This window comes from Pseudorasbora parva, chromosome 1, assembly GCF_024679245.1.
Source record: "Pseudorasbora parva isolate DD20220531a chromosome 1, ASM2467924v1, whole genome shotgun sequence".
Lineage (NCBI taxonomy): Eukaryota > Metazoa > Chordata > Actinopteri > Cypriniformes > Gobionidae > Pseudorasbora > Pseudorasbora parva.
Window position 1 is genome coordinate 62429008 of NC_090172.1, and position 13491 is coordinate 62442498.

Here is a 13491-nt window from a genome sequence, read left to right on the forward strand (position 1 = left end):
TGTATTAATGACACGCTGTCAAACACACACTCTGTCTTATAGACTCAACACTTCCTGTACAAACACACAGAGAAGAAGCCGCAGTTCAGGTCAGAGTTAGCATCAAACAACACTTTTCTGCTTATACTTCATGCTTATACAGGTCCTTCTAAAAAAATAGCATATTGTGATAAAGTTCATTATTTTCCATAATGTAATGATAAAAATTAAACTTTCATATATTTTAGATTCATTGCAAACCAATTGAAATATTTCAGGTCTTTTATTGTTTTAATACTGATGATTTAGGCATACAGCTCATGAAAACCCAAAATCTCAATCTCAAAAAATTAGCATATTTCATCTGACCAATAAAGGAAAAGTGTTTTTAATACAAAAAAAGTCAACCTTCAAATAATTATATTCAGTTATACACTCAATACTTGGTGGGGAATCCTTTTGCAGAAATGACTGCTTCAATGGGGCGTGGCATGGAGGCGATCAGCCGGTGGCACTGCTGAGGTGTTCTGGAGGCCCAGGATGCTTCGATAGCGGCCTTAAGCTCATCCAGAGTGTTGGGTCTTGTGTCTCTCAACTTTCTCTTCACAATATCCCACAGATTCTCTATGGGGTTCAGGTCAGGAGATTTGGCAGGCCAATTGAGCACAGTAATACCATGGTCAGTAAACCATTGACCAGTGGTTTTGGCACTGTGAGCAGGTGCCAGGTCGTGCTGAAAAACCAAATCTTCATCTCCATAAAGCTTTTCAGCAGATGGAAGCATGAAGTGCTCCACAATCTCCTGATAGCGAGCTGCAAGCAGCTGACATGGCACCCCAGACCATCACTGACTGTGGGGACTTGACACTGGACTTCAGGCATTTTGGCATTTCCTTCTCCCCAGTCTTCCTCCAGACTCTGGCACCTTGATTTCCGAATGACATGCAAAATTTGCTTTCATGCGAAAAAAGTACTTTGGACCACTGAGCAACAGACCAGTGCTGCTTCTCTGTAGCCCAAAAGTGTCCTGACCTGGGGAATGCGGCACCTGTAGCCCATTTCCTGCACACTCCTGTGCACGGTGGCTCTGGATGTTTCTACTCCAGACTCAGTCCACTGCTTCCGCAGGTCCCCCAAGGTCTGGAATCGGTCCTTCTCCACAATCTTCCTCAGGGTCCCGTCACCTCTTCTCGTTGTGCAGCATTTTTTGCCACGTTTTTTCCTTCCCACAGACTTCCCACTGAGGTGCCTTGATACAGCACTCTGGGAACAGCCTATTCGTTCAGAAATGTCTTTCTGTGTCTTACCCTCTCGCTTGAGGGTGTCAATGATGGCCTTCTGGACAGCAGTCAGGTCGGCAGTCTTACCCATGATTGCGGTTTTGAGTAATGAACCAGGCTGGGAGATTTTAAAAGCCTCAGGAATCGTTTGCAGGTGTTTAGAGTGAATTAGTTGATTTAGATGATTAGGGTAATAGCTCGTTTAGAGAACCTTTCCATGTGATATGCTAATTATTTTGAGAATTTTGGGTTTTCGTGAGCTGTATGCCAAAATCATCAGTATTAAAACAATAAAAGACCTGAAATATTTCAGTTGGAGTGCAATGAATCTAATTTAAATGAAAGTTTAATTTTTATCATTACATTATGAAAAATAATGAACTTTTTTAGAAGAACCTGTACTTCCCTGAATTCAGAAACTATCAAGAGTTTAGAACAAAAGCAGTAGCAGAATCCTCTATTAAGAAATGTTGAAAGAGTTCCTCAATAAAGAGCTTTGCCTACATTATAAGAAAAGCCTTAATATATTCATATGTGTATTATACCGATGGTTTGTTATTGATGGATGCAAAACTACATCAGACTGAATGAGAAGTGATTTATTTCAATAATTGATCTGATCTTTATGCAGATCACTTTAACACAACCCTTACAAATTACTGTCAGAGTCCATCGAGGTATTGCCAAATGTTGACAGTCTCAGCGGTTGAGAAAAGGGAAGGATGAGAACACCAGTGTTACCAAGAACTTCTGGGTGATTTCACAACAAAACGTTAAAGGGTAATTCAACCACAGATATTTTGTTGTTGTTAGATTTCATCAGAATGAGAATGTGAGATACCTGAGTGACCGGATGTCAGTGAGAATAATTTAAAGCCAGTCTTCATCATTCATCTTCATCAGCTGTCAATCAAACTCCTGCAGCACCTCATCATAACTGTGTGTGTATGAAGGCCTTATAGAAGTTTAAAATGTGATAATATCAGAGGTGGTCTTTACAATGATGATCTGTATTTCATAAGAGAAATCTGTATGCGATTCAAAACTGGTTTTGAGTCCAATGACAATAAGTATTCTGACTGTCATTATTTTGGTCAGAGTCTGGATTGGTTAAACCCACAGAGCCGCAGTGAAAAACATGTCGAAGTACAACTGACTTTCTTCTGCTCTCAGGCCTTTTATACTCTTTTATACTGTGGTTGTAGGTTGACACACACACACACACACACACACACACACACACACACACACACACACACACACACACACACAAAGTAATAAGTGAAGAGAAATGACATGATCTTCCCCTTTTTTGCTTTGTTTTTTATATGACAGGATAAACTGTTTAAAATAAGGATCCACATTTTTAAAAACATGACAGAATGTAATATTAATGCATTCATACATCATGCATTCTTGTGTGATTTGACAGTATTGCTCTTTAAATTTAAGTGTGTATGATCAGAGCCGTTGACTGTTTGGATAAACTTTGAATATTTGACAGTCAGATAGTCAGATTTTTAAAAAAAAAAATAATTTAGCTTTGAAACATGTAAGCTTCAGCAGTGACTGGAGATGAAGAAAACACACACACACACACACATAGGCCTACACACACGCGCGCGCGCGCGCGCACACACACACGTGACAGATGAGATTCAATCTGAGCAAAACAACTTCTGAATGAAACACTGCACTGTAAGTCCTTCAGAGATCTTCCTTTCATTAAAGACATTGCCAATATATTATCAATGTTAATACACAAAATGACATTAAATATACACACAGCCTTGCTCATTACCGGCGCACGCTATGGATTTGATCCGATGATGCCAAAATAAAATGTTCATAGTTGCGTGTTTTAGTCTTTAAATAAAGTTCAGTATCTCTACTCGTATGTTGTTTTAGCTTTACTAAACTGTCTTTCAACTTCAGTTTTGTTCCAAATAAACACAATCAAAGGCGTTAGTGGAGGAGCAGACACTGAACAGAGCAGGTTGAGTCTACTCGGTTCTCATGCTGTGGTCAAAAAATGCGCAGCTCCGGTTCATTGTTGATCACAGTCAGGCCAGATTCGCTGAGAGAAATCATGGCAGAAATCGCTCCAGAAGCAGCTGAGACAACCGCGCCCAAGAAGAAATCACCGACCAAACGCCTTTCAGCTGCTCATTTTTAAACATGTAGTTAGGGCTGGGCGATTATGGCCCCAAAAAATATCACAATATAATTTTCCATATCAGTCAATATCGATAAATATCACAATAAATGTAAAATCTTTATTTCTTTAAAGTTTGAAGGCATTTTATTGCTCCTGAGTGAAAGATGTAGAAAACTAGTTTTAAACTATCCTTTATTGTCAAAACATGACAAACACTTCCCAAACAGGTGAACACTTTATTAAAACTTGGGTAGATTTATTTATTAATAATAAAAGCAATATTTATAGAGTAGATTATAAATATAATATATAAAATAAATATTAATAGTAAAATCTATAACTGAAATATAACATTTGGCTCTGCTGACTGTAAATGCAAAGTGTTTTAAACATAATGTCTGTCAATGAAAAAAAAAAAGTAATAATAAAAAAAATCTTCTGGTTAGCATGCCAATCCTTAAATAAATGACATCGACAATATAAATAAAATAAATAAGTAAAATAAAAATCTTAACTTTGGTCAGCATTTTTTTACTCTATACTATATATCAATAATATCATTATATATACTTAATTGTGTAAGTAGTAAAACACTAAAAACGCAAATGAAAAAAAAAAAAAAAGTTAGAAGCATAAGTTTAGAAACATTTTGAGTCCCTCCTCTCTTGCCTCATAGTGGATTGGTCCACCGCGCATCTCTCTCTCTCACACACACACACACACACGCACGCACCTTACACACACACACACACACCTCACCGATAGTGGGCTGGCCGGGAGAGAGTACAAAGTTCAGTAGTTGTGGAACTCCAGTAAGCTGTCAAGACTATTTTATTCACTTTAAACATCGGATGAAATTGTGTCTTTTGATACAGGCGATGATGCATCACCAAAGACAAACAATTATCAATGTATTTCTCCACAAGTCCGATGTTTTATTGATTACAGTTTGGTAACTTTAGCTTGTTGTAAGTCACCCACTACAACTAAAAATGTGATGAGCCTATGCGTGAACTGATATTAGGCTAATGTAGATTTACTGTTGTGTTGGGCTCAATGCTATATGGAAGAACTTCGAATAAGCAAGATCATTTAATAATTATATTCCGTGTGGTGAACCTATGATAAGCAGTGCACGCCAGTTGCTCTGTTTTATGTCGGATGGGATAGCCAGAATATTTCCAAACCACTGAATGTGAGCATTTTTTTTTTTTTGTCAATGATATGTGTCCTCCGAGCTGGTTGTGAGCACTGAGTTTTCTATCTGTTTTCTCTATCACTCATTTTTCTCGCTCCACTTCACTCCGATCCTTCAAGCCTGTCAGCCACTGTGACTGTAAACAACACCGCGTGTGGCACTCAGAAGGCCGGTCTGCAAAACGCATGCGTAGCATTACGCATGGCACCTATTATATCGAGAATTTATCGAACTCTTGTTATCATTTTATCAAGGAAAATTATTTTGCGATAATTATCATGATCATTTTATCGCCCAGCCCTACATGCATAAAAGCTTCTTTGGAGTTGAGTAAATGGTTCTATATAGAACCCCAATGAACCTAATGAAGTGTATACCATACGGTTCTTTACTCAACTCCAAAGAGCCTTTTAGGCTAAAAAGGTTCTATAATGACAAGAAAGAACCCTTTTGGCACTTAAAAAGGGTTCTATATAGAACCTTTTAGGGGTTCCAAATACGTAGCGCTTTTAAGGTTCTATATAGAACCTTTTCTTCTAAGAGTGTGTAGTGAATGTGTAGACTTCTGAAACTTCCATTTGTTGCTGTTCATGTGGTTTAATCTTTCATCATGTCATGAACTGCTCCACACCTTTCTTGTGTTTGTGTCTCCACAGCAGGACCAGAGAGATGAAGAACAAGAAGAAAACACTCAATCCTACAGACACACCAACGGCCAGAAGAGAAGATGATGGACGAGCTGTTGAGGAGAACGTGACAAACACACACATCTGTCCGTGAGTGATATGATACTGTATGATAAAGCATCCAGTCGGTTCGCACTTCCCCAGCTTAAAGCGCATCCAGCAACACCAGTTATGAATGACTTGTCTGCGTTGTGTAGTAATGTGGACACGGGACAATAGACAGCAGTTCACTGGATCCTTTAATCTCTGATAAACATAGAAAGATACCAACCGCTCCCATGAGATTACAATATCAAAGAGAGGAGGGGCCAGAAAATGAAGTTAAGTCATCTTGCGATTACACAACATGATCAGGTAACCACATAAGACATATAAATGAACAATTTTGTTAATACTTCTCAACAGTACATATGTAATTTATTACTGTGTATTTTTTGCCCCTGTAATAATATTACAAAAGTAAATTCATACACAAAATTCACACACATCCTCTCTCACCTGTAACATTTACCCACAGAGCATCACTGTATTGTGTGTAATAGACTGGTTTCCCTCTTCCAGCTCTACACCAGTACTGGCCTCCATCAGACACTGAATCAATCTTCAGGCTGTAAGGGTTTGTTTCTGTCTTCTCTGTCTCAGGGTTCAATGTGTGTTTGTACCAGTAAAAGTCCCAGTGTCCAGTGGACGGATCCATGCCGCAGGTCAAATTCACTGTGTTTCCTGTCAGTGCAGCTCCTGCAGGATCTGATGTGAGTTCAGGCTTCGGCTTTAGTTCTGCAGGAGAACAAGAACAGATTAAGATCCTCAAGAGTGAGAGTTCAGCTGCGCTACACACATCATTGACTATTTGTCTGCATCAGAAAAATAATGAATGAATCTTTGACAAGTAGAAAAAAATACTTTTTCAATACACATGGCACAGCTGTCACAAACATTCTGTTCATGGACATTTATTTAAATGTTTATTTAGTTCTACTGTATTGTCTCTATGTTTCGTGTTCCTTTTTGTCTTGTTTGCCCTAGTTTCCTAGGCTGTGTATGAAATCAACCTCTGTACACTATTTGAGACTATGTATCTGCAGAATTAGTGGACTCGCGTCCTCTGGAATTAATTCTCGGACTTAGCAAGTCTTTAATTTGCATACTTGGTATTGAGCAATGCCTAATGTCAGTGCTTGTCTTCTAACAAACAACCACATGCCGAGAAGCAAGAAGGAAATCTGCTTTATGTCCTCTATTGTTGTTTACTGTCACTTTTTCTTCACGCAAAAATGACATTGATCGCTACTTTGACATCACCACACCTATCAAGTAAGTGTACTGTTGATGGTGGAAACACAAGCAGGATCAGGGTTTACCGTCCCGACTGTACTGTATTGTACTGCACCACTCTATGGAAACAAGTCTTTACTGACTTTCCTCTCCAAGATCTCAACTGTTGAAATTGGTGCTAAATATACAAGAAGGGGCCGCAGGATTCTGCCATGCTGGTACAAACAGGGTATGAAACAAGTAACCAATCAGGAGATGGGTATTATTAGGAGGCCGTAATAGACAGAGATCAATGGGCAAATTTGTCCAGGATGTCGGGGTTACAGCCCTACTCTTTTTCTGAAGGACATCCTGGGATTTATAATGACCACAGAGTCAATGGACCTCGGTTTAACATCTCATTCAAAGGTGCTCTTTGACAGTATAGTGTCCCCATCACTATACTGGAGAATTAGGAACCCCACACACCACAGGGTGAGAGCCCCTGCTGGCCTCACTAACAACTCTTCCAGCAGCTCCTAGTTTTTCCAGTTGGGCTCCCATCTAGGTACTGACCAGGCTCAGCCCTGCTTAGCTTCATTGGGAAAGCAGTCTCAGGCAACAGGGTGATATGGCGGAAAAAGAGCTGTCAAACAGCTTGCCTAGGCTTTTGACTGGCTTTTCAGTGATAGTTGGGATAACTGTATTTGTGATGTAAAATGTGAACTGGTTGTCAACTTTCCCTTTCCCTTTAGTATCAATGATCATGCATTGGCTGGTTTGAAATGCATACGGGCCCACCCCACCAGCTTCAGTAGGCCCCGTAGTATCAACCAACATCATAGGACTGACTGACGAAGGTCATCCATGCTTTTCGGGGTATTCAAAACGCTTTACAGATAGAAGAGGGGAATCTCCTTAACCACCACCAATGTGCAACATCCAACTGGATGATCCGACGGCAGCCATATTGCACCAAAATGCACACACCAGCTTATTGGTGGAGAGGAGACAGAGTGAGAAAGCTAGTTGTATTGGGGAATGATAAGGAGGCCATGATGGGCAAATTTGGCAAGGATACTAGGGTTACACCCTTACTGTTTTTCCGAAGGACATCCTGGGATTTTTAATGACCACAGAGAGTCAGGGTTTAACATCTCATTCGAAGGATGGTTCTTGTTAGCCTGGCTCTGCCCTCCTATAGACTTCCGCTCAATTTTCAGTTTCCTTCAGTACTACGTCTGGGACTGCGGTGTATTCTTAGGTTTTCTCCGAACAAATTTTTACAGGTCCAATCAGCGAACAGAGGGAGAGTCTGAGAACGATGATGTTGATGTCATGCGTTTGATTTTCTAGCTCGCTCCATTACTGATGAATTGCTGAAACTTTTCGGACGGTAACTGTTTCTCGTGGGGTCGGAAGGTATTGCCATCATTTAAGTTACAGGGACTGGTCAGTTATTTTATTGCTGTCCGTCTCTCACCCGGCCGAGTTACCTATTGCTTTTGACAAAGCCCAAGGTCATGTGGTGATGTAATAGCTGTCCGAATCCACATCTCTGAGTTTTCAATAATATATTGCTTCAAAATTCACTATTTATAATAATTTTTGACCACTGCAGAACACCATACGGTTGCTTTGCTGTTATTTGGATGTATTTCTATTTCTTTAAAATGCTGGCAAGTATTTACAAGAGCAATATATTTCATCACCGCTCAAACAAATTAAAATGAAAGCACTTAAACATTTGAATTAATCTGTTATTTATAGCAGCATTTATTATAATACCAGGCATATGACATTTTATTTACAGCATACAATCATGTTACGGATCACGTGAGCAGCGTGTTCCCGATCACAAAACTCTCCCCTCCACCGTGGCGTGAATAAATCACAATCCGAATGCACAAGTTTTAGGTTTTATCCTATGATTTTATCACTGAGGTGGCCTGGACAAGTGCACTTTTATGTTGTCGGATTTCCATGTGTGAAACAGGCGAAGGGCGCATGACATACGTCTCGACCAAACGTTAGTTTTGGTTATGGCAGATCCAGAGTGGCTCAGGGCAGATCCAATAGTTTTAAACCTCAACAGAGTGCCCACCTTCGCGGAAATAAACCCTTGTCAATGGAGAGTGGCCAGACTCTATGTACAAATGAAATGTACAAGAGTCTGGTAACACCAGGCTAGGTGCTTGTTACAGTATAGTCCCTATCACTATCCTGGGGCATTAGGACCCACACAGACCAATACTTTTCCCAGGAGGTCTCCTATTCATGTACTGACCAGTGTGCACATGTGCGTGTCTTTGTTTATGCCAATGTGGATGTGTTATGGTGTATCCATTCATTTCTTTAATTATGTAACATCATTTTATTCAAACTCTGGGGCTTCATAGTTATTCTGAGCAGATCCTTTCTATCAGTGATGATCACTCACCTGACACCATCAGAGTCTCTACATAACTCCAGTAAGAGCAGCCTGCTATTTTACAGCCTTTACACCTGCACATATCTCTGCGCTCTGCAGTGATCCTGAACTCTTTCTCATTAGAGCTGTGATCTATATCATCACACTGCCATCTGTATGTCCATCCTTCCCCCTGTACGTCACATGTGAGAGTGACAGTCTCTCCTCTGAATATCTGTGATGGTTCAGGCTTTACAGTCAAAACAGCTGTAGGTGACTCTGTAATTGAAGAAATGGAGTTAAGACAATGGCCACCTTTTGAGCTGATATACCAGTTTAGCAAGATCCTGATGTCAGTGACGATCCCTCACCTGACACATTCAGAGTCACTGCATCACTCCATTCAGAGCAGGCTGTGTATGTGCAGCCATGACACCTGCATTTCTGTTTAAACTGTGCAGTGAACTTGAACTCTTTCCCCATAGTATCATCCTGCCTATTATGGCACAGCCATCTGTATCTCCATCCTTCCCCCGGTATGTCACATGTGAGAGTGACAGTCTCTCCTCTGAAAATCTCTGATGGTTCGGGCTGAACAGTCAGAACAGCTTTAGGTGTCTCTGGAGAAGCTGAACAAACAGAAGTTATGATAAAACAGGAAGAAACCAAGATAAGTGAATAAAAGAAGGTAGTGAAAATGGGAGTGTGTGTATTTCTTGTCTATATCCATGGCTGTTCTTCTGTCACGAGACATATCATGAACATGCATTGATATAAAGATCCTGTGAGACATGGCCTGTCCAATTAGTCTGTCTAACATGCAGCTTCTAGAAATGTTTTTTTTCTCTTTATTAACTGTTCATGTGTCGTTTGAGGCGATCCTTTCTATCAGTGATAATCACTCACCCGACACAGCCACAGTCACTTCATCACTCCAGTAAGAGCAGCCTGGTCTTCTACAGCCTTTACAACTGCACATATGTGTGAACTGTACAGGGATTTTGAATTCTTTATCACCAGAGCTGTACGCTGTAACTTCACAGAGCAAATAGTATATCCATTCTTCCCCTGGTATGTCACATGTGAAAGTGACAGTGTCTCCTCTGAATATCTGTGATGGTTCAGGCTGAACAGTCAGAACAGCTTTAATTGCCCCTGGAAAAACTAATGAAAAACAGAACAGGAAGAATCCAAGATAAGTGAATAAAAGAAGATGGTGAAGATTTCTTATCTATGTCCAATAATAGTGCAATACAGTTAAAGTATCAATAAATCACTAAATCTCTTATAAGGCGAGAACAATAAACTTAATTTTCTTCTGTAAAAATGAAAGCCCTTCTTATCACATCATCAATTCTCAGTTTAACTTGTGCAGTGAAGATGATCAGACTCACATGATGCAGGCAGTGTAACGGCATCACTGATCTCAGACAGATGTCCATCACTTCTTCTCTCTCCTCTACAGGTGATGGTACTGCTACTGTCAGAGTCATCAATTGCAATCCTGAATTCTCTGTCAGATCTGAAGGACTGAGATGATCCGTCTCTAAACCAGCTGTATGTCCATTCCTCTTTATTTCCAGGTATTTCGCATCTGATAATGGCAGTGTCAAATCTATCTGCCTCTATAATCACTACAGCCTTTGGTCTTTCTATAACGTCACATAAAACAATCAGAAATCAAAATCACCTATATTTATATAGCGCTTTTTACAAGTCCAAATATTTCAAAATAAACACCCTCTGCTTGGTGCTATAAAGGCTTTCTTTTCCATTGTGTTAAGATTTGAAGAAAATATATCAAATCACCTTGAGCGTGTCCAGGGTGGATGTTTGAAATCAGCACTAAAAAGCAAAAAGAGACACATCTAAATATGGCAGTCAATAATAACTGGAGATATTGAGGGTGAAAGAGGAAGTGGGAAGAAAACATCTTCATTCCTTAGAATATCTAGTGATGCGGTCATGATAACTGAAACCACAGTGAAGAGAAGCTTACGCAAACGGATGTTATTTTGCATGTCATCAGTGCTATATGGGAAGTGGTATATTGTTCAGTAATGTCTGCGCATCACAATTAAAGGCTCCTTTCTTTGCGATTCCATCTTTCAAACTTTAGTTAGTGTGTAATGTTGCTGTTAGAGCATAAATAATACCTGTAAAATTATAAAGCTCAAAGTTCAATGCCAAGCGAGATATTTTATTTAACAGAAGTGCCCTTTCAAAGCCTACAGCAAACGGCCGGTTTGGACTACAGCCCTGCACTTCCTGCTTTAATGACGTAACTAAAACCATTTGTTGACGAATCCTCCACCCACAAGAACACGCAAATTCGGGGGCGTTGTCCTTTTGCTCTCGCAGGTCGAGAATAGGAAGCTGTTTTTGTAGAGTGTGTTTGTTGCCATGCCATTGAAATGCTGTTATTTTCATCCCGGAGTCAAATCACCTTTGTTTGGCCTTCCCACAGACGCTGCACGTAGAGATCAATGGCTACAGTTTATGTTTAACTCGGTTCCAGAAAATTATAATCACAATTTAAAACTATGTGCAGCACATTTTGCAGAGGACTGCTTCCTCAATCTCAATCAGTTTAATGCCGGATTCGCAGACAGATTATTCTTCAAAGATGACGCAGTTCCCTCTTTGTCTGGAGAAGGCGTTGTTAATGAGCCACATCCGGTAAGTGTATTTTATTATTTAAGTTGGTCCGTTTAACAGTTTATGTAACTCATGACACAAAGTGCAACACTGTTTAGCTTTGCTAACTAACTTTATATGGTAATTGAAACTAATCCGAAAGACTTAGCATATAAAAGTGTAGTAATTCATTCAGACACCATCGATTGTTGGTTTTTGTAATGATCAGTTTAAACTCCTGAATAGACAGCTTACCATTCTGAAACATCCACCTCTTCGATATTCTCCGGGTCTGATTCCGACTCAAATTGATAAGGCAATATAGACATTTTTGCAATAACATTGAGCGCGCGTATCTACCCGTTATGATAAGAGGCGGGACCTTTCCGGGCAACGTGCTAAGCTGCTGTCCAATCACAGCGTGGGAAGCGCTGGCTCAATCAGAACTCGTTACCTATTTTTGAAGGAGGGACTTCATCGAACAAGGAAATCATCAGGCCGTTTTTAGGACAGAGAAAACAGCGCTGTACAGATAAGTCAATTGTGTGAAAAATACTGTGTTTTTTTACACGCAAAACATGAACTCATGTTCTCAAGAATGGGATCTTTAAGCCTAAGATGCACAAACTGCTAGTGAAGATCTACTGAAGACAACAAAGAGATCCGAGCTCAGAACTCATGATAGGGTTCACATGAGATTTATGAAACATTTGTATGCTGCCAATCCCATCGTACGAATAATTATACATTGATAAATGTGGTGGCTCAAAACAATCATCATTTGAACAGCATGCCCCTAAAAATTCACGGTTTGTAGAAGCCTTGCCCAGTTCTCCCTAAAGTTTACTACATGGAGATACGTAACCTGGCCAAGAAGAGGAAGTATCTCACAAAAGAGAAATCGATCTTACGTTCAAAAAACACAGCTAACCTTATAATTGAAAATAATTATATTTATCTATGTACTGTATATTAACTCTTTCCTCACCAGCATTTTTTTAAGATGCCAGCCACTGCCAGAGTTTTTGATCTTTTCACCTAAATTTAGCACATATTATATTTTATTTTATGAATATCTGAGCATGCAATATATCAAAAGAAAGCTCACTTTCTTAAAAAAAGAAAAGAAAAAGTTTCATGTATTCCTTTTTTATCAACACTTGAATAGGGGTAAGTTTAATTAAAAAAGCAACATTTTGAAAAAACAAAACAAAACAAAAACAGAGAAAATCTTGTTTTTGTTTTTTTTTGGTCAAAAACTGCATTCAGATCAGATTCAGAGTGATGATCAAACACAGATGCATTAGATCTAATGCTTCAGTCCTGTAGCTCCTGTAGTTTTGATTTATATGTTGTTTAAAGGTGCACCATGCAACTTTTCGTCCACTGGAGGGCGCCTATTCTAAACGGCTCGTGAGTACCGGGACTTTTATTATGACGGGACGGGACACAGTCGCACTTCCGCTTTTTCCAGTCAGGTAAAAACAGCTATTTTTATCATATCAGATACATTTAAGGGGCCAAGGGCTTTGGCCATCCGTCCACTCTCTTCCCTGAACTGAAATGAAGTAGTGGGCTGTACTTTCCACACGATTGACATCAGGTTCAAGTACGCCCACAAGCCGTGCGAGTTATTCGTGTATTGCAGGTTGGCTGGTGGTTATGTTGCCCGTATACCGCCTCCCATGGCCGAGACTGGTATTACGACACCTGACGGGCCGGGGCTAGTAATGCTACTGCTAATTAAGGTTGATATCTCTGCAGCACTATAACTTGACATGTTTTTAATGACATCATCTTTTGATGCGTGTAGGTCATTTTTGGGATATTTTAACCTCAATTTTTACACATGGCACCTTTAATGTTGATGAACATGTTATTTTGCAAAT

General features: G+C 39.8%; 1 protein-coding gene across 1 annotated transcript in view; it reads right to left on the reverse strand.

Annotated features, from left to right (window-relative positions):
- LOC137071174 (Fc receptor-like protein 5) overlaps positions 1-13491 on the reverse strand; it is a 250913-nt gene that overhangs the window by 227970 nt on the left and 9452 nt on the right. Inside the window, exons 3-8 of the mRNA XM_067438964.1 lie at positions 10775-10810; positions 10360-10617; positions 9872-10129; positions 9337-9594; positions 8996-9244; positions 5800-6078 (exon numbers count right to left, since the gene is read on the reverse strand). Coding sequence (XP_067295065.1) covers positions 5800-6078; positions 8996-9244; positions 9337-9594; positions 9872-10129; positions 10360-10617; positions 10775-10810 — 1338 coding nt within the window. The remainder of the gene's footprint in view (positions 1-5799; positions 6079-8995; positions 9245-9336; positions 9595-9871; positions 10130-10359; positions 10618-10774; positions 10811-13491) is intronic.